At 37.5% G+C, this 21,250-nt stretch overlaps 1 protein-coding gene across 2 annotated transcripts; it reads left to right on the forward strand.

Annotated features, from left to right (window-relative positions):
• Positions 1-584: 584 nt before the first annotated feature.
• COPB1 (COPI coat complex subunit beta 1) lies at positions 585-20,931 on the forward strand. 2 transcript variants are annotated; one of them, XM_027785000.2, is made up of 23 exons: positions 586-741; positions 3,107-3,190; positions 3,510-3,661; positions 4,386-4,615; positions 5,374-5,543; positions 6,188-6,302; positions 6,903-6,995; positions 7,542-7,679; positions 8,725-8,844; positions 9,282-9,389; positions 9,483-9,629; positions 10,057-10,202; positions 11,223-11,319; positions 11,786-11,946; positions 12,603-12,723; positions 13,055-13,282; positions 13,453-13,632; positions 14,701-14,845; positions 16,296-16,415; positions 16,855-17,000; positions 18,280-18,369; positions 19,126-19,281; positions 20,593-20,931. In XM_027785000.2, the coding sequence occupies exons 3-23, from the start codon at positions 3,571-3,573 to the stop codon at positions 20,650-20,652; spliced, it is 2,862 nt and encodes a 953-aa protein (XP_027640801.1). In that variant the 5' UTR covers positions 586-741; positions 3,107-3,190; positions 3,510-3,570; the 3' UTR covers positions 20,653-20,931. The 2 variants fall into 2 exon arrangements, with proteins under 2 accessions (XP_005236332.1, XP_027640801.1); XM_005236275.4 differs by lacking the exon at positions 3,107-3,190 and having other exon boundaries at positions 585-741.
• Positions 20,932-21,250: the final 319 nt, after the last annotated feature.

A 21,250-nucleotide genomic window follows, 5' to 3' on the forward strand; every position in this document is an offset into this window, starting at 1 on the left:
CCATGTAAAAATAGCAAACTATACAAAATACATAAATAGATACAAATATAACAAATATAAATATACATAGATAATACAACAATATAAAAATATACATAATAAAATATTAAATAATAGATAATGATACATTAAAAAAAAAAGAAAATCCAAAAAAAGCCAGGGCTGTGTATGTGGTTTTAAGCACTAGACAAAGCTGCTTATAATTATTAATTTTTTTTTAAATACTTATTTTCCTTTTCTCGAATTATTTTCCCTTATTTATCCACTCATTTATTTTTGGTTGTTTGTTGGGGGGGGGGGTTTTGCCCTGTGAGCTGGTTTGTTTTGTTTTATTTTTATTGGATTTTAATTTTTTTTCCCCTCTGGCAATGTTTACGGAGGGTGTCCCGGGGGGTCCGAGCCCGCCTTCCTGCCTGCGCGGGAAACTCCACCCCGCCGCAGCGCTGACGTATCTCTCACGTGTCCGTGACGTCAGAGGCGCAAGCCCCGGCTCCCGCCTTCGTGGCACTCCGGCGCGCACACCCGCCCGCACGGTAACGCGAAAGAGGCGGGGCCGCCGGGCGGCCCCGCCCCTTTCGCGTTTCCATGCGGGCGTGAGGCGTGTCCCGCTGGGGCCGCCGTACTATCGATGTGGCCTGAGGAAGGAGCGGCTCCACGTCAGCCATCGCCGGAGCGGGAGCGCCGCGGGCAGAGCTCCGCACCCGGGGCTAACTCCACCGCACCGGGCCGCCACGCCACCGAGTACGGAACCTTGCGGCCTCCCAGGGGTAGAGGGGGGGAGGCTGGTACCTCGGAGCGGTTGGGGCCGGGGTGGTGCCGTGGCTCCGGTGGGGCCCGCAGGCCCGAGGCCTCAAGGCCCCGCTGATATCTTCCAGGGGGGTCCCTCAGGGGAGGCCCAGCGCTGCTTGACCGGGGCCTGCGGGGGCTTGGGCCCTTTGTGGCGGGGCTTCCCGGAGAGGGGCTGCTGCGCGGCTGTAGGGCTCCGGGTTTCTTCAGGGTAGTGGCAGGCAGGCAGGGGCAGCTACATCTTTGCAGTTTTAACTTAGCGCTAAAAGCACCTGGAAAATTAAGGCATAGATCTCCCTCAACAGGCTATACTTTAGGATTTTTTTAGTAAGTGTCTTTACGTTATATATTGTAGGTCACACACTAATAAAGCAATGCTTTCACAGGGTTTTGGTTCATCAGGTAGCCCCCGGGTTGTACAGCTCCCCAGGTTGGTGAGCAAGTGTGGACTTTTGTCACCCTGTGTTGTATAAACTGTAGCTTTCAATTTTCTTCTGTAGATACTCTGTATGTGGTGATCCTCTGTAAGATGAAACTGTCATTTCAAGGCTTGGTGCCTTGCAGGGAGGAAGACTTGGTGGCCATTCTCTCTGCCAAGTCTTCCAGCTCTCATTTTAGGAGGGTTGGTTTTCACTGCTGCTTTTCAGAGCCTAAAATGCACTCCACATTTTCATGTTTCAGAGACCAGTTTGGCTGGGATTTTTGGGAGAATTTCTGCGGTTGAGACCTTTGTATAAGTAAAGATACCTGGTCTACTTTTCACAAAGATCCACTTTGTGGTCTGAGTTGTTACTAGAGGTGAAGGTGTTAGCTGTAGGGCTTTGAGACGGGAGTTTTGAGCAACAGTATGGAAAAAGTGTGCAAAAAGAGGCAAGAAAACAGCTGGATTTCTAAAAATGAGCATGATTGTTTATGTAGATATTTGTAAACGGTGAGCTTGAAGAATCTTAGCCTTAAAAATCTACAATTCGTAACAGAAAGAGGTGTTTTTAAAAAAAGTATGTATTGCAGTTATATTTTTGGGTAGTAGTTGTGGTACAGTTCTAGTTGCGTTGTCTTGTGTAGAAAGAGGCGGCAGCCCAAGTCAGCACAACTTACCTGCTCACTGTTCAGCCAGAAGTTCTCTAGGTGTCCATTCGATGAGAAAAGGGACTTTGAACCCAATACCAGCTTGTGTAGTGTCTCAAGTGCTCGTTCAAGCACTGCCGCGCCACGTCCCACCTTCTCTCTCGTCAGAGCTACTTGTGGGGTGCTGCGTTTAACCAGGCTGGGAATGGGTGTTTGCTGGTCTGTCAGTTTATTTTTCTTACTGTTTCAAAAATAAGGTGGCAGTGGAGAGTTTACAGGGTTTACATCTCAAAAGTTGTCCGCACAGATAAAAGAGGTGATGTGGGGATAGGATCTGGTGTCCCCAGACGGTAACTTAAACGGGCATGTTGTTGAAAGTTTGTCACAGATGTGTGTCCCTGTGCGGGATCATTCAATTTTGAGAAAAAGTGATCTGCAGTGAAAGCATAGATTGAGTTGGAGAGTTTAGTGTTTTCATCTTTATGTAAATTACAACCTTTGATGGGAATCAGTTTGTTCGGTTCTCTATTATTAATAATAATAGTTGGCTCTATTATTAGTTATTAAGTATATAAAAATGTGCTTTTACACATTGACTGAGGTACATATTGTAATTGAAAGTAAAAAGGCATCTTCCTTATTTAAATGACTTCTTAAACTCAGTCTAAGACTTCCAGAAAATCAATAGCAATAAAGGCATGAAGTAATTTTTCTATAATTTTTTTCTGTAGAAAATACAAAATTGCTCATGTAATCACCAGTTTTCTTTATTGTGCTTGTAAGTAGGGTATTATGGCATTAACTGAGCAAGCACAAACCTGAGCGTTTTTCATTATTTAAGAAATGAAATAAAAAGTTTTATTTGATCCTAGATGTCTGTTATATAAGGAAGAAACAACCATGAGAATGAGGATGGAGCTTAATTGCTGATTTTGTTACCTGAACTGTCAGCCATATAGCAGCTTTGCTAGATCTGTAACCTTGTCGTGCTTTTTCACCATAAAAAATACTTCCCTCTAATGCCTAGCAGAGCAGTTAGACAGTAGAGTTGAGCTGGTCTGATGATCCTTGGCTGGTAAAAGTACAGTCTTGCTTCCCTCTCCACATGTTGCCTTTTCACTTGGTTTCTGCTCAGTTGGATCTTGTCCTTATCTTCAAGGTTTCCTTCATAGGCTAATTCAGCTTGTTAAACAAGTCAAAAACTCTTCTGCTTTTTTAGTCTTTTTTTATTATTATTCCTGTGATTTTTCAGCTGATTTTGCAGCTTGGGCCAGTTCACCTGGAGGGGCACAGGACTGCAGGGAAGGCAGTGGGAATATATAACTGGGAGCAGGGGGTAAGTAGGTGATGGAAAAGCTGCTGCATCCGTTTAGCTGCCATCAGGTGTCTGTACACTTCTGTTACCTCTGACCATGCCTTAAGTATTGGAAATATTTCTTTCATTTTTATTTTTATTTTTATTTTTATTTGGGAAATTTCGTTTTTCGGTGCTAAGAGGAATATTTTAGTGTAAGAGAAAGTTGAGAAGGCTTTTGAATGTGGCTTCTCAAGAAACCCAGCAATCCCTTCAAATCATTGAGTGAGTTGTAAAACATTTTTGTGTTGGTTAATAAATTCTCTTCACTTTAGGATGGCTTTGTGTGCTTGTGTTTTAGGTTGCCTGATACTTGTGTCAAAATAATTCTTCCATTGAGAAAACTTCTGTAACCAAGAACCATGACTGCTGCAGAGAATGTGTGTTACACGTTAATCAATGTTCCAATGGATTCAGAACCACCTTCTGAAATCAGCTTAAAAAATGACCTAGGCAAGTAATGGAGAATGATTTGAAGGATACTGCATCTTACCTGAATTATTCTTATATTCTCTCATTGTACCTTTCCTAGAATATTGTGTATGCTTTATAAACTCAAAACAGGTCAATTTGATGTTTATTTCCTTCTGTTGATTTTCAAAATGTGTGCATTCCTCTGTTTGCTGTGTTTTAAGAAGCTTTGTGATATTTATCTTACATGTTTTAGTTTTGTTGGGTTTTCTTCCCCCCCTCGGTCTGTGTGAAAACTTGAAATCTTTTTCTGGTTTTCTCTTTGAAATAGTACCTGTTTGGGCTAAGGTAGATTTAAGTAACGTAATGATAAGCAACAAGTTGTCTTATCACTGTTGAATGCGCTGCTGTATCTTGCTGGCATTAATGGCAGTGTTTTTATTTAGTATACATATGACATCAAAGCACATTGTAGTATCCTGGTATAAAAGGCTGTTTAAATTTAAGCATTGAAACTGCCATGAAATTTGTTGAACTCTGTTAATTCCAATATGTTGATCCTAGATTTAAGTCTGAACTCCATACTTTTTAAATCTTTCTTGCTTCCTCTTTGTCCTTTTAGTAGAAGTAAGGGTGTGAATTTTATTGATATGCTATATTGCGTGCTTTCAGAGTGGGTTTGGATCTTCTGACATTGAAGTTCATGTTCCTGTTTAAAGTAACTGTGACATGTTAGCCTTCCTGATTTAATTTCCTCCTCCTCTAGAAAAAGGAGATGTCAAGTTGAAGACAGAGGCCTTGAAGAAAGTAATCATTATGATTCTGAATGGTGAAAAATTACCCGGGCTTCTGATGACCATCATACGTTTTGTACTGCCTCTCCAAGATCATACCATCAAAAAACTGCTGCTTGTCTTTTGGGAGATAGTGCCAAAGACCACACCAGATGGCAGGCTTTTGCAGGAAATGATCCTTGTGTGTGATGCATACAGAAAGGTAGCCCATTGTTTCTTTCATTGCTTATGTTTCTATACCAGATCTTTCTATAAAGTATCTCATTTTTTGTTACTTAATAAATATAAAAATGGTTTATGCTCGGCGTTTTCTTCCTAACCGTTAGGTTTTAGTGCTTCGGAGCTGGATAATTATAGATAACCAGCAGACCTACCACCAAGGGTTTTTTATGTGTTCTTTTACTATTGCGACTTAACAAAAATTTATTGTCTTAGTTTCCAAGCCAGTGAACCTCAAAGATGAGGAATAATCTAGTTACCGTCCTCATAGTGTCTAGGGACAAACCATGGGTCATAAAAGGACACTAATTTTGGAATAATTTCATTGTTGTATATTTGGGAGACACTCTTTCACAAAGATAATAAAGTCCCTCAGCTTCTTTGGGAATGGGTCAGAAGCAGGTGAACTAATACAGACTAGAGGTTCGTGTCCAGTGTGCAGGAATGGCTGTGGGGTAAGCTTTCATAGCCTTAGCAATTGGAGAAAACACATACAATGCAGGAAAAAAATCCACAGGCTTTGTAAGTTTCACTACACAGAAATACACATTTTTAAATATTGTGGGGCAGCAGCATTTTAAGAAGGTGTTTCCTGAGGAGACGGTGGCGTGTCATTGTGGATGTTGGGAAGCTGTGCCACTGGAAGCTGAGTGTGGGAGGAGGCTGGCAAGTGTGTTCATCTGAGCTTAACAATGAGGCTGAAAAGTCTGGCATTTCAAATATGTTTCTTGTTGATTTTAGGATCTTCAGCACCCAAATGAATTTATCCGAGGCTCTACTCTCCGTTTTCTTTGTAAGCTAAAAGAAGCAGAACTGCTGGAGCCTTTGATGCCAGCCATTCGTGCATGTCTAGAACATCGTCACAGCTATGTGCGCAGAAATGCAGTTCTTGCAATTTACACCATTTATAGGTAAATGCCAGAAAGTATTTGCAGTCATGGATACAGAGGACCAATGCTGGCTTTAGTGATCTGGATAGCTTTTGAGATCTCATAAACGTTTATCATGTGGTGTTTGGGGTTGTGGGTTTTTTTGCTTGTTTGCTTTTTCTCATCTGTATAATGGACTTGCTTGAGGAAGCAGCAGCAGTACCTTTAGTTTTTCCAAACGTGACTGAGGTCCTTATATTGCAAGTTAATTCTAATGGGCAAATGCCTTCCTTAGTGATCTAAATGTTATTAATCTTAGCCATTGTCCACAACCATAGATCTAGAAGAATCCTTGCAGAAATATGCATATATAGATTTATTTGAAGTGAAATTTTCTTCTTGTACTGCAGCTATATACTAAACGTCATTGCAGTTGTTACCTGAACAGTGTAGCTGAATGTTACTGTTAACAGAAATCATTGATGGGGTAGCTGCCATGCTAAAAATTTTTTTAAAGCTCCTTGAGTCTCTCCGTAGTTTCAAATAGCTACACAAGGCTATGTATTGCCATTTTATGCTTTTTGCATTTTTGTAAACACTTGTATTTAGGATATACACTTAAGCCTTAGTTTCTGCTCCTTACCAGTAGTTCTTTTATTTATGTTGTTGTTTTTTTTTAAAAAAAGAAATTTTGAACATCTTATACCTGATGCTCCTGAACTGATCCATGATTTTTTGGTGAACGAGAAAGATGCAAGCTGCAAAAGAAACGCATTTATGATGCTAATTCATGCAGATCAGGTAAGGGTACTCAAACTCATTCAGTTTACAACTTGAAAATGTGCTAGGTAACTAGACAGTACTTTGTTGGTAGTATTGACTATTTATATTGATAAAAGAAACATATATGATAGCATTAACCCGTTTGTGGAATATTGGGTAACTGGAAAAGTTAAAGTAGGTCTTTAGTGCTGTTTTCATTTTAAAGGAGAATTACTGTATTTGGTGAAGGCATATCTTGGTGCTGAAAACTGTAATTAGTTTTGCCAAGTGAGCGTAACCAGACTGAGAAGTGCTCCATTACCTGCTGTTTTATACCTTTGTAGTCAAGAGAAAGAAATAGCTATTTCTGTCTAGTGTTTTGGATTCTTTGCACTACAGGCAGTTGCCTTTTGTGCCTGATTACCATTAGTTTTGTTTCTGGTTTTTCAGTTTTATAGACAGAATGGATTAATTTGCTCTTCAGGTTTGCAGTGTTTTTGAAAATTATTTTACATTTAAAGTTGAAGGTTGAATATATGCTGGTTTGTATTTTGATTTTTAAAATGTGTTTTGATTTAAAATATAGCTGGGTGGGCAAACTCAGAATACTTTAGAATAATGTATCTTTTATTTGTATAGGATCGAGCTTTGGATTATTTGAGCACCTGTATTGACCAAGTCCAGACATTTGGTGACATTCTGCAGTTGGTTATTGTTGAACTAATCTATAAGGTAAAAGGGAAATGGCTGTGGCATGTTTAAAATAAATGTACATGGTAGATGGTATTAGACTCCTTTTTAAAAGAGAGAGAGTGTTGCTGGAAAAGACATTATAGCTAGCATTTAGTCCGTGTCAGGAAAATGTCATTGTTTAGTAGAGCTGAATAATATTTGTCTCTTGAAACAATAAACTGCTCAAGTGTGCCCGCTACAGAGCAATACGTCTTGCCTGATTTGCCGTGATGTGGACTGTGTATTATCAGACTGTTTTTCATGGACATGAGCAGGGCATCTGTCGCAAAAGCTAGTAGAGGCTATGCCCTTCCTTTTGGTCTGAGATTTTAAGACCTTGTAGCATTGCATGGAATTATCAATAATAGCTTTTTAATAGCTTTTTGCAATTAGAGTTTTACAACTCTGAGTGACACTTCCTATCCCCAGAAAAGGTCATCGCCTTTTGCTTTATTTTCTCCTTGTAAGATAATGGAGCAATTAAGCTATGCGATTGCTATTTTGTTTTTTTTCTTTATCTGTCAATTATGCATTGTTCTTGTCTAGGTCTGTCACGCAAATCCATCAGAGAGAGCTCGGTTTATTCGCTGCATCTACAACTTACTGCAGTCATCGAGTCCTGCAGTGAAGTATGAAGCTGCAGGTACTCTAGTTACACTCTCCAGTGCACCAACAGCAATCAAGGTATAAAAGTGATGTTTTCAGATGTTTCAGTAGCTCTTAGTGCACTGCAATGAATACTGTATGCTGTACACTGGTACTTTGAAAGAGCGAAGGCGTTAGTAATATGGGGTGTTTAACATTTCATATGTGAAACTGTCTTAAAATATCTCTTAAAACTGATCACAAAGGAAGGATGAGACGGTATTTTGCAGACCTGCAGCTAGTGAACTTCATGCCGCTTTGGTAGGGGACAAGCTTGAATACTGTGCAAACTGTTGTACAGTAGTTGGTGCCAACCTGCAAACTTCTTGGAATACTGGTGTGTGTACTAGTACATACAAAGTAGGCTAAAGCTGAAGATCTGCAGAGGCTGCATGACTGACTTTGCTCATAAATATTACTCTTCTCAGACCAGGGTGGAAGCATAAAGCAGTGAAAATTTACACTGATTACTGATTGACCTTGGGTTCCTAGATTTATGTTTGTACAGCTGATTATTTGAGATCACACAGAAATTTTGAACTTGTATGGAAATTTAAAAAATAGAATATGCAAGCCTAGATTTAAAGGAAAAGCATTTTTAATAGTAGTCTGAAAAGATCAGGAGGAGTATTAATTCCAGCGTTCTTGCTTTCATGTAGTAGTTTTTATTGAGCAGGAATATTATATGTAGAAGCTGTCATTAAAATCATACCTAGATACGCTAACACTGGCAACTGTTTTAAATCTGTTTTCATGCCCTGTTGTGTACTTAAGTGGTGACTCAAAGCATGCCAGAACATTGATCTCTTTATGACTTTCTTTGAATTTGAAATCAAGTCTGTGTTTGTAAGCTGATGCCATTGTGAGCTTTCCTGTGCAGTTTTTGTAAAATGGTGGTGGAATTGATGCTTACAGTGGACCAGGAAGTTTTAAAGTCTGTTCTCAGGTTCATTTCTGTGCCAACTCTTTTGAGTAGTTGCTTTAATAGTAATGTGGAAGGTGTCTTTTCCTGAATTGCTCTCAGAAATTTGCCAGTTTATTCTCTTCATTACTTAAATAATATTTTTGATCCTTTTAATTTTAGGCAGCTGCCCAATGCTACATAGATTTGATTATTAAAGAAAGTGATAATAATGTGAAACTGATTGTTTTGGATCGGTTGATTGAATTAAAGGAGCACCCCTCCCATGAACGAGTGTTACAGGTGTGTTATCTGTCCCTTTTCCTGCAAGCTTATTGAAGGCTTTTCTTTCCTAAACAAAACTTCTGGGTGTTGTGATGTATGGAAAAATGTACTTCTGAAGTTTGAATCTTCTGTTGATATATTTTTGGTAAAAGCATATGGGATGGACTTTTATATCTATGACTTGCTGCTTTTATTGTCTGCGTAAGAATTAACGGCAAATACTGTCTTGATTGTAAGGCTTAATGTAGCTTGAGTGGTAGTCTTTTATGTAAATGTGGAATGTGTTAAATGAACACTCTGAAGTTCCTAATGCCCAGAAAATCTTGTTTGTTACTACGTTATATACTGTGTGTCCAGAAAAGTCTTTGAAAACCACTGAGAACTAATAATTAGACTTATATGAAAAGGAAGTCATTTAAAGCAATGAAGTAGTTACCGTTTTGTTATTGTTTCAGGATCTAGTTATGGACATCCTGAGAGTGTTGAGTACCCCAGATCTAGAAGTGCGCAAAAAAACCCTTCAACTGGCCCTGGATCTTGTCTCTTCAAGAAACGTAGAGGAGGTGAAATACATGTTACTTTTGTTTAATTACACTATTTTTTATTCTTTGGAAAAATACATGAATTTCATCAATTTGATTTGATCTTTTCTGCAGCTTGTGATTGTTCTGAAGAAGGAAGTGATTAAAACTAATAATGTGACAGAGCATGAAGATACAGACAAGTATAGACAGCTGCTTGTTCGTACATTGCATTCCTGTAGTGTTCGGTTTCCAGATATGGCTGCGAATGTTATTCCAGTGGTATGCAAATGTTTAATTATGTTGTCATAAAATATGTTCTAGCTATACCCAAAACCTAGAGAATAAGTGAAGCTGGGATGTTTCTAACAGTGGCCTCACATGAAGCAAGACTATTTTTAATCCCTAAAGAAACAGAGGACTTTTGATGTAGTTGTTTGCCTTTTGAGACTTTATTTTTAAAATTTTTGAAGAACATGAGCTGAAGAGTACCTTTACTTAAAAGTGCAATAATTTGTATCATTAGACAAACAATTTGGGGATTATGATAATTGGTGATTGTTTGGAATGTACTTAAGGTTGTTTATTTTCAGCTTTGTTTAATGGGAGATCTAAATGCAGTTTTATTTTTCTGAATGTAGAAGGAAAATACTATTATACAAACTTAGCCATGCTGCTGTTTGTGCTCATGTTCACTCTTTCGTGCCAGTTGATGGAGTTCCTTAGTGATAATAATGAAGCGGCAGCTGCTGATGTCTTGGAGTTTGTGCGGGAAGCGATCCAGCGATTTGATAACCTCAGACCTCTCATTGTTGAGAAGATGCTTGAAGTCTTTCACGCTATTAAATCTGTCAAGTGAGTCCAAAATATGATATCAAACAGACATTGGAGCACCCTGTGGCTCACTTGCATTGAATATATATTGTCATTAAAAAGGTATGAAAATCCTTGCAATCCATACACAAAGAATAACTGAAGCTGGGATATTTTGGGCATAGATCACTTCTAGGTACAGCTTCCTTCTTGCCTACTTGTACACAAGATGCATTGAGTGCTTGTTGCATTGAATGAAGAAAATGTATTCAAATTTCATTTTTATGGTGCCATTGGTAGTTATATTTCCACTTGCTAGAAGATGCCGTTGTTGATGAAGGCTGTCTCTGAATGCTATGTTTGATAAAACAGAGTTACTAAGGGATGACTGCAGCAGGAATTGGCACTTGAAGGCAACTGGAAATACTTAACTGTACATCTATTAGAAAACCCAATCTAACACAGTCTGGGCTTTGCAATCTGCAAAGCTTCTTTAGTACTTTTCAGCGCTCTAAAAACTTGTTTTTCTGATGGATCTGCAAAGGTGAAGTCATATGAGAACTTCTATGTATCAGGACACTGCTCTGCCATTCTTCCAATACGCAGACAGTCCGAATCCTATCTCCATCATCATCTCATGAAGTGGGAAAAAAACCCTCTGAAGCTTTGCTGGTTTTTTTTTTTTCCAGATCTTAATTTGTGTTCTTGTTTTTCATTTTCTCCTATATGAAGGAAAAATTTGTCTTGGTTACCTGGAGAAACTTCAACTGACGTAATTCACATATAGTAGAGTTATTTCATTATGATCATAAAGAAATTTAATTTTGTGAATATCAGGATTAACACAGATGGAGATAAAGTTGTAGCAGAGGATATATCTCATTTGATATACTTGTTCGTTAATTTACTAAGGCTGAAAGGGTGACTGCTTTTGATCGAACTTGCTTTCTGTCAGTCACATCCTTCTGTATTTGTTGAGACTGGCTTTTACCACCTGACCAAAAAAGATGCTGGTTTGAGTATATCATGAAAGCATGACTTAAGTTACTGTTCTTGTCTTAGGATTTATCGAGGAGCTTTGTGGATCCTTGGAGAATATTGCAGCACAAAGGAAGATATACAAAGTGTAATGACAGAAGTTCGCAGATCACTTGGAGAGGTGTGTTTACTTTGATAGGTTAGCTCTTTGTGGTTTTACTTACTGTTATGCAGTATGTTTTCTAAGAAAAAAAATATTTTTAAAAGATCCTGTAAGTTGCAACAGGGTATGAGCTCTTGTGTTATGTAATGGCATATGCACAAGAAATCTAAAGTAAAAAAAACTTACGGCAGCTTTAAGATATGGTTTATTTCTACCTACTAAAAGAGTGCTTTAAAGTCTGGGTTGTTCTGAGAGGGATCTAAGACAATCTGTACAATCTGAGCTTTGTTGCATAGGTAGGAGGCTTCTGTATATGTTTCAACATCTGCCTGTTTCAAATTCGGTCAAAACTGTGGCAATGTAACTGACCTTTTACTTATAAAAACCTAACAATGTGGATAATTTTTGTTAAAACCTTCTGCAGAACAAAACTATCTTTTTTTTTTTTTATTAATTGTAATGATTGTTTCCTGTTCATTTCTAGATCCCAATAGTAGAATCTGAAATCAAAAAAGAAGCTGGTGAGCTAAAACCTGAAGAAGAGGTGTCTGTGGGTCCAGCCCAGAAACTGGTGACAGAGATGGGCACTTACGCAACACAGAGTGCTCTCAGTAGTTCCCGACCGGCCAAAAAGGAAGAAGACAGGTATTTAGGATGTCTTACTAGGCCTGGAGTGACTTGGTTAATTACTTTTTTTAGTTAAGTGGTATTCTCTCTCATACTGAGTTTAGTGGTTGAGGTAACTTCCTGTTGTATTATTAGATATCATCATCTTGGTGCAGGAAGATGCCTAATTGCTTAGAATTTGTAATCAAAGCTTACTGTGTATCAAAAAAGACATTATTAATTATGGTATTCTAAATTCTAGTTGATTCTTTATAATTTATACATAAAGTTCCCTCACAATTTTAATTGGATACAGAGATGTTGCCTTTAGATGAATTTTTTTTCTTAATATCACCTTGCTGTAGTTTAGTTTATTGGTAGCTAGAACAATTGCTGTATTTCCTTAATTACTGCAAATGGGCTACTTCATCTTGACTAGTCATTATCATCTCCGAGCTACAATGAAATTATTATACATTACACTTTTTACTTCACTCCGTATTCTGTGTGGAAATGGTTACGTGACTTGTGAGTATCTCTGTATGTGGAAAATTTCTTCTAGAGTAAATAAAAAACAACTTCTGAGACCTTTCAAGCTTGTTTTGTTTGTACAGTACGGATGTTATGGTATGAAGATAAGTAGGCTAAAGAGCATTGTCCAAAGCTAGTTTTCTGATTATCATTTGTCTTTGCAGACCTCCATTACGGGGATTCCTGCTTGATGGCGATTTCTTTGTTGCAGCTTCCCTTGCTACAACTTTAACTAAGATTGCTTTACGATACGTGTCACTAGTTCAGGAAAAGAAGAAGCAAAATGTAAGTCATCTATTGTTTCACGGTACTTGTGAAAATGAGCTTCTTGTTGCCTCTCTTCTTTTAAACAGATGCAAAATGGGTTAAGTCCAAAGTGAAGTGCCAGTTAGTGATTGGTTAATAATGATAACTTGAGTCACAAACAGGACCTACTGCTTTCCAGCCTCTCTGCGTAGACAGTCTCTAAGTCATGATGTTTGGTTTCTGGATAACAAGTACAAAAAAATAATCTGTTCAGAGATTTTATGATTTATGTGCACCTTTTTGTAAATTGTAAGGCTGTATAAAATGCAATAACCTCCTTCCATTCTCTTTCCTTTGTCCTCCTCCGTAGTCCTTTATTGCTGAAGCTATGCTGTTGATGGCCACTATTCTCCATTTGGGAAAGTCGTCTCTTCCCAAGAAGCCAATTACAGATGATGATGTGGATCGTATTTCCTTGTGTTTGAAAGTTTTGTCAGAATGTTCTCCCCTCATGAACGATATTTTTAACAAAGAATGCAGGCAGTCTCTCTCTCATATGCTGTCAGCTAAGCTAGAAGAGGAGAAACTTTCCCAGAAGGTGAGCTATTATAAACGTGTAACACTTGGAGTTTGTTACAGCTGTTCACATCCAAGCTGGTCCCAGAAATGTCATCATTTGACTCTGTGTAAGCCAACCATTATTTGACTGTGTTTCTGTGTAAAGGAATGGAATTCACTGGGAATTCTTGAATATTTCTCTTCCTGCAGAAAGAATCTGAGAAGAGGAATGTGATGGTTCAGCCGGATGATCCCATTTCCTTCATGCAACTTACTGCTAAAAATGAAATGAGCTCAAAAGAAGACCAGTTTCAACTCAGCCTTCTGGCAGCAATGGGGAACACACAGAGGAAAGAGGCTGCCGATCCTCTTGCATCCAAACTTAATAAGGTAACGTGAAAGTCAGTGGTTTGGTTATATACACGTTGTGCTGCTTGTGCACAGGATCAGCTTTGGGAATCGCGGGCTGCAGCTAATGATGATTGGAAAGACCCAGGTATTTTTTGGTTAGGATCAGCAGAAAGAGAAAAGCCCTTGTGCTTAAAGTTGTTACCTTCTTCACGTGGGAGGGGAAGAATAAGGAGGAGAATTGGAGAGTGTTGAGCTGGTGGCATGGGGAGAAGAAATTAAGATTGTTTGCTGGTCTGAAGAGCCCCCAGTACGGTTCACAGGGAAAGGAGCAGGGATGTCACAAGCAATTAAGAATCCCTTTCTTTCCTTGGCTGCCATAGCCTGTTGCCAAGTGCAGTGCGGTACGGTTTCACTCTTTATACCTTTTTTTTGCTGGTGATTACCAGGACCTGCAGAGAAGGTCCAAAGAGAAGAAATCTCTTGATCCATTCATTAATTAAGAGTTAAAACCCCAGAATTTTATTCTTTAAAAGTCTCAGATCGTGAATTCTTTTTACTTTTTAAAGTTATGTTTTCATTTTAAGTCAGCATTTCTTTGTCCTGCTTACCTTCTTAAGAATAAATGGTGTTACAGTCTGTATTTTAGGAACTTTGGTGTTCTTAATACTTTTAATCCAGAAAGGTTTTATAATTATTATGTATATGGAAAAGAATATGTGAAGGAGGGCTACAATTAAAATTTGTGTGAATAATATGGACAGTCACGGTGTACTTAGCTATAAATCAATGAAATCTCTTTATTTTGGAAGACCTAGGCATGAGCTTTACATTTCCTAAACATCACAACTTCTTTAAATACTATTTTGTAGGCAAAACTTGTGATGATTTTTTTTTCAGTGTCTTTATATTGTTCCTTCTTTCTTACTAGTAAGTTAGTTCTGTGAAATTAAAAGCTCTTTGCACACCTGCTTGATTTGGAGGCTCATGTTAAAGAGTAATGGGCTTAGTTTTACTTTATTCTTTTTTTTTTTTTGTCAGTTTGACATAATTCCATGTTTTAAACTGGTTTATGAGAAGAAAAATACCTTAAACTCTTTTCTTCCACAGGTTACTCAACTGACAGGTTTCTCAGACCCTGTCTATGCAGAAGCCTATGTCCATGTCAATCAGTATGACATTGTGCTAGATGTACTTGTGGTCAACCAGACCAGTGATACTCTGCAGAACTGCACGCTGGAACTAGCCACGCTAGGTAAGGAGTGCTGGTGGAAACCAAGCAACCGCTGAGCAGCAGTGAGGTGCTGGCCATTGGCAACCAGTTTTAAGGAGTTTCTGAAACACTTCTAAATACTTACAGATTTATGCCAGCTAGTTGCCATTTCAAAAGGATGTTTTTGAATGCCTTTAAAAACACATTTTTCTTCCAAAAGGTGCAAGACTTATCTCCACTGGCACTGACAATACTGTCTGATGATACAAACTGTAGTAAGATTTTGAATTTCTTCATGCTTTTTTCACTAGAAAAATAGCATTCCATTTCCCCTTCTCCCTTTTTCCTGAAATTATGGACAGGATTTTTGATACACTTGTTCCCCATTACTCTGTTACCGCGGAACAAGAGGACAAAATGCAAACTGGTGTGGAGCGAATGTCAGGCAAGAGAAAGTCATCTGCCCTAGGTGGTTCTTACACTCAGCTTGAAGTACCTAGATATACTGCATTTGCTCAGCTGATACCATTCCCTCTACCAACAGCTGTACCAGAGGCTTGCTGGAGCAATAGTGAGGTTTCATTAACTTCTAGGGGAGGAACTGGATCAGATAATCCAAGAACAATTTCCTATTGTCTTCTGTTTTGGCAGTCAGGACTTGAAATAAGTTTACAACACTAGGGGGACGCATGTTACATGCTTGTAATTGATGTAAATATGACTGGAGGGGCATAACCTTCCTCCTAATCTTTTGTACATCATTTGATCAGATTAGTGGTGGAGTAAATAAAACAAATGTGTTACTTAATAGGTTGTATTTTTCTATTTATTAGCTCAGTAAAGTGAAATTCTGTATTTCCCAGTTGATCTCTTCAGATATATTGCAAAAACTGACTTGATGCATCAGTCCTGTGCATAGAGCTGATGCTGTTCATGCTGTATTCTCAAATTGCACAGTCTGATAGAACTAAAGACTTTTGCTTGCCAGAGGATTAGGAAAAATACAACTCTTCCTGTGTCCTGGGAACAATTATATTCAAATCAAGGTGATACTTTGATCTGTTTATAAATAGCTTAGTGCGTGTAATACTGGACGTTGAACTTTGGTTTTGAGACGCTTGACTGTAGGATTAGGTGTTACGATGTTGTCAGTGGTTAAAACATAAGGTAAAACTAAGCATTTCCTGATTGTTAAAAATGTAATACTAGGTTCAATCTGAAGCCTATTTAAGTCAGTATTTGCATTTGTTTTCAGTGGGGTTTGTTTTTTTTTATTTTAACTGAAATTTTTAATGTAACAAATTATTTTGTCTTTCAGGTAGCAAACTATAACAAAACACAAACAAAAAAACCAATACCTTTGTGGTGGTATTTAGTGCAACTCTGTAGACATTAGAATTGAATGACAAGAAAATAAACTGTTGTCCAAAAGCTAAATTCATTGGGAGATAGGGATCAGGGAGCTTTAACAGTATACAATTTCTTTACACAGGTGACTTGAAACTTGTGGAAAAACCATCTCCTCTGACACTTGCTCCACATGATTTTGCAAACATTAAAGCTAATGTCAAAGTTGCTTCAACAGAAAATGGAATAATTTTTGGTAATGTTGGTAAGTAACCAATTCAGTGTGCAAGATTAACATTAATGTGTAGCATTTCTGAACTGTTTAATAAGCTCAAAAATAATTGAAAACTTCATACTGGGAGAGGAAATCGAATGATCTACAATGTGTGACTATTTTGTGATGATTTTTGAAAAATGTATATTGCTTTTAATTATGGTAGGACATGCTACCTTTAGAATGTTTGTCAACATCATACTTGAACCCAGGTCTGGATTTGAAATGAGCTAGGCAGCCTCGCCTGAAAGACAATACACGTAACTCAGAAATTCTGTGCTAATTGGGTAAAGTCCTTGAGGACAGAGGACAGCAATGAGGCTGACCAAACATTGGGGCTGCTGTTAACTGGCATGTGGTAACTGAGCATTCTTATTTAGTGCAGATTCACTTTTTTAAACATTAGGGTGGTTTGTGTTTTATGTTGCAGTATATGATGTCTCTGGAGCAGCCAGCGACAGAAACTGCGTGGTTCTCAGTGATATTCACATTGACATCATGGATTACATCCAGCCTGCTTCTTGTACAGATGCGGAGTTCAGACAGATGTGGGCAGAATTTGAGTGGGAAAACAAAGTTAGTTTTATTTTTTGCATGCTGTTTGTGTTTTTTGTTGATGTATAATTCTGTTTCTTGTTTTATATTCTGTCATTACATGAACATTATCTCTTGTGATATAAACCTCATTCTACATTCACATTGGATGCTGGCCTCGGGTAACTTCTTTTATTGCTATCTTACCTGTTTTACAAACTTAGTGATGCAGTAACTAAGGGTTTTTTTAGAAAAGAGGTATGTGCCTTGAGCCTTATCTGCTGTATGGTGTCCAAATTGATTGGTGACTGCTATGTATTTTGACTCAAAGGTGAGACAGCAACAAGCATGTTTATGCTGAGACTGCAGAATTATTCATACTGCTTAGTCTCTCCAGTTCTGAATAATGTTGCTATTTAAAAAAAAAAAGAAATTAAAAAAATCATAGAATTTGGGTTGTAGGGGACCTTTTGAAGGTCATCTAGTCCAGCTGTGGGCAGGGGTATCTTTCACTTGATTACTTTGCAATGCAGCTGTAGCATGCAGTTATGGATGCTGTGTTAAGACTGACAAAATGGTGGGTATGCTTAATATTAGAGGGTGCCCAAACTGCTACAGACCTGTGAAAAAGGGGTTCAAAGGAGATAATCTTATACAACAGAGCAACAAAATTCAATAGAATAGCAACATTAAAACAGTGGGAGGTTTTACATAAACTGTAGCCTTGGTTGCTATGTGTATTTACATGTATTCACTTGAGACTAGATTTAAGAGTCTCAGAACTTGTGAACAAGAGATCTTAATACATGGTATGTGAAGCCTTAGCAATTTGTAAACTACTCCTAAGAGATACATTAAAAAACAATTTAAACAAGATCCACAATATTCAATATGAGGAAGCCAAGGCAGCCCAGAGAGCATTGTTGCTGGAAAGGAAACATGAAAGTAATATTTTTTTCATTGGTTAAATTGGACTAGATACTACTTTTTCTTGTTCTGGCAACGTGTAAACTGTTTTCAGACAAGAAGTCCGCTATTTGCTGTAGAGAGTACATGTTCAGCAGAGTATCATACTCACCTAATATATTTTATAAACCATGGTAATAACATGAAATGTTCAGTCTTTAACAAGTGGATGGCTGGAGGTGAAGACTTCATACAATGCCACCACATAATGGGAAGTGCCTCTAGCTTGTTGCATGTGGCATTCCTCAAGGAGAAATGTAATGGTAGTCGCCTTTATTAGAGCCCTGACGAAGAAGTGGTTTCAGTAATGCCTGAGGTGCTAATTAATGTAATTGCCTTTTTTCCCTTCTTGAAGGTTACAGTCAATACAAATATCGTCGATCTAAATGAATACTTACAGCACATACTGAAGTCGACCAATATGAAATGCTTGACTCCAGAGAAGGTGAGCTATTTGCTTGGAGACTTTTAGATACTTTTTTTAGCTTGTGTGCTTTGTTGTTTAAATTATTTAGCATTGGCTATGACTACTATTAGAAGTGCTTGCTTACAGTATGAAATACTACATATGCTTCATATTTTTTATATGAGTGGTCTAAAATGAGTAAAAGCAAATTAGTGATATCAAAATTACTAGTTGCTTAATCCCCTTAGCTACTTCTTGCCCAGTTTAGAAAATCAGAATGTTCTAATTCATAGTAGCTAAGCTGCAGTATAGATTTCATGGGACCATCTGTTTTTATAAAGGTTTTTCTCAGTAGCTCCAAGTTCCTTTCTTCTCTGTCAAAATTTACATTTCTTTTGCCAGTTTAGCCTTTTTGTTATGAAGCAAACTAAATATATCCAATGGCTATTTGCTATTAAGATGTAATATGTGTAATACCTACTAGCTAATATATGTATAGTAGCCAAAATAAGAATAGTAGCTATTGCTACTATTTGGCTTCTTTACCATTTTGCTGTTCATTAAATCAGACTGTAGAATGCCATCCTACCTTGTCTTGATGGATACTGTAGATTGCATATCTTCCAATATTAATTTTAGGAAAAGGCCACCGCTGTTTCCCATTGCATGGTTCTCACATGTGAACAAAGAAGTTTAAACATTACATACTGATGCGTGCCTAGCTAACCTAAGATGAATTAAAATGTGTGTAAAGGATTTTGGCCTTTCTGAAGAGTTCATATGTGCTTTCCGTAGGCACTCTCTGGTTATTGTGGCTTTATGGCGGCCAATCTTTACGCACGTTCCATATTTGGAGAAGATGCACTTGCAAATGTCAGCATTGAAAAGCCAATTCATCTTGGACCAGAGGCGCCTGTCACTGGTCACATACGAATCCGTGCAAAGAGCCAGGTAATATGACATACTTAGAGCACTGGTTTTCCTTGTCATTTTTAAGAAAATGTGCCAAGTACTCTAAAAACATGCAGATTTTTTGATGTACGTTGGTTTACAGTAGCAGGTAAATGGGAAAAAATTTGGGAAGATTAATATAGAAACATTAACCATAGTTTTGAAACTATCTTATGCAGATTTTGTGAGGAAAGAATGTCTTTCTAATTAGGTGTAATCATACCCTAAAAACATGTTCAAGATCTTTTCTTCCAGTGCATTATCATAAAATAGGCTCTTGGGCCAAAATGTCCTTATTTTATCTGTAGCACTGCAAATAAGATGTTATGTTTCATTTGCTTTTAAATAAAGAGCAAATGCTCCCTAAGGTTCCATGATCTGTTTCCTACTAAATTACACATTTCAATTTCACACAAAGAAATTTTATGCATGAAATAGCTGTTCACTAGTTCTTTCTCAAACCAGCAAAACAAAACCTAGTGTCTTTCAGTAGGATTATTTTCTGTCAGTACATCTATGAGTCTGCTTAGGATTTTAGAACTGCTACCTCCCAACTAAAAATAAGTACAAGATCTCGAACTGTTTAATAAATTTTAAAAAAGTGTATCGATAAAAGTATTTTAAACAGCACCAATAAAGGGCTACCTGACATTTCACATTCAAGGAAACCATATGGTTTATATGATGTCACTGTAAAGATTTTGGAGTGGTTGAAATTAACGTTTCTGATATATTTACAGTGGCATTTTTATATAAGACTGCATTTAATTACATGTGCCAGCATTGTTGCATCTTGACATCATTCTGGTATTGATTACATGGATTTATTCATGCAGTTTCTTCTGAGATTTCTTCAGTTCTATGTAATATTAATACAGTTCTGTGATTAAATGATTTTCTATAGCTTTAGTGCATTGAGTGCTAGTATTGGCATTGAGACTTTCAACAGGTGAATTTCAGTAACTGGACTGACAAATGTATTTTCTCCAGTGGCAGCAGACTTTCAATTGGTGGGAGGTCAAAAGACTTATTTTTTTTTAATTCTCTTGCCTTTTGTATTGATAACAGATTTAGCAGTTGTTAGTTTATTTAAGTTTCGTTGTTTCAATAATATATGTAGATGTAGCCTTACCCTGGTGTTAAGGAAGTGTGCGCTATAATTATTTCTAATTGTTCATTTATTTGTATACTTTAATTTCCATGCCACTAACTTCATAGATTTCTATATATGGAACTTCCATTTTAATATAGATAAGATAAAGTTATTTTGAAGTATCTGAATTGTGAATTTCTTCTTTCCTTTCCTTACAGGGAATGGCCCTGAGTCTTGGAGATAAGATCAATCTGTCTCAGAAGAAAACGAGTTTATAGATTTTACCTAGTGTCTTTTCAAGTCTTTTACAATTTAACCTTAGGTATGTGGCTTTTGGGGTCCAGAACATCTTATATTCTTCAGTGTTCTGTAATTGTAGAAGCCAAGCTTTTGAGCTGAAAGCATTCCAGCAGATAATTTATAGGTTCTCCATGATTGATACTGAGCAAAACTTTAAATCTCCAGGGTTGTTCTTTTTTTTTTGTCCTGGAAGTCATGTTTTCTTTGTCTCTAATATATACTGATGCTCACAATACAATAAACAAATTATGCCATTACTGTTTTGTCTGTAAATTATAATCTCTGTATTATTTGATCAGTATTGAATATCGGGCCAGGTATTTTGATACTCTAAGAAAGTGGGAGTGTGTAATAGCTTAAGTGTTTACAATAATGACTAGGCCTGAATTGTGTGCATGTGTGATCATGGCTCTTAAAATACTCTGGTATAGCTAGGAGAATATATAATTGACAGCTAAATCAAAGGCTGTATGTTCTAGATGGTTGGGTTAGTAATGTAACCACTTGGCACAGAAAAGCTTGTAATATTAGAAAAGAGCTTGTCAAAATTCAGTGCTTTCCAGCAAGTAGTAGAAC

Source organism: Falco peregrinus, chromosome 9, assembly GCF_023634155.1.
Source record: "Falco peregrinus isolate bFalPer1 chromosome 9, bFalPer1.pri, whole genome shotgun sequence".
Classification (NCBI taxonomy): Eukaryota; Metazoa; Chordata; class Aves; order Falconiformes; family Falconidae; genus Falco; species Falco peregrinus.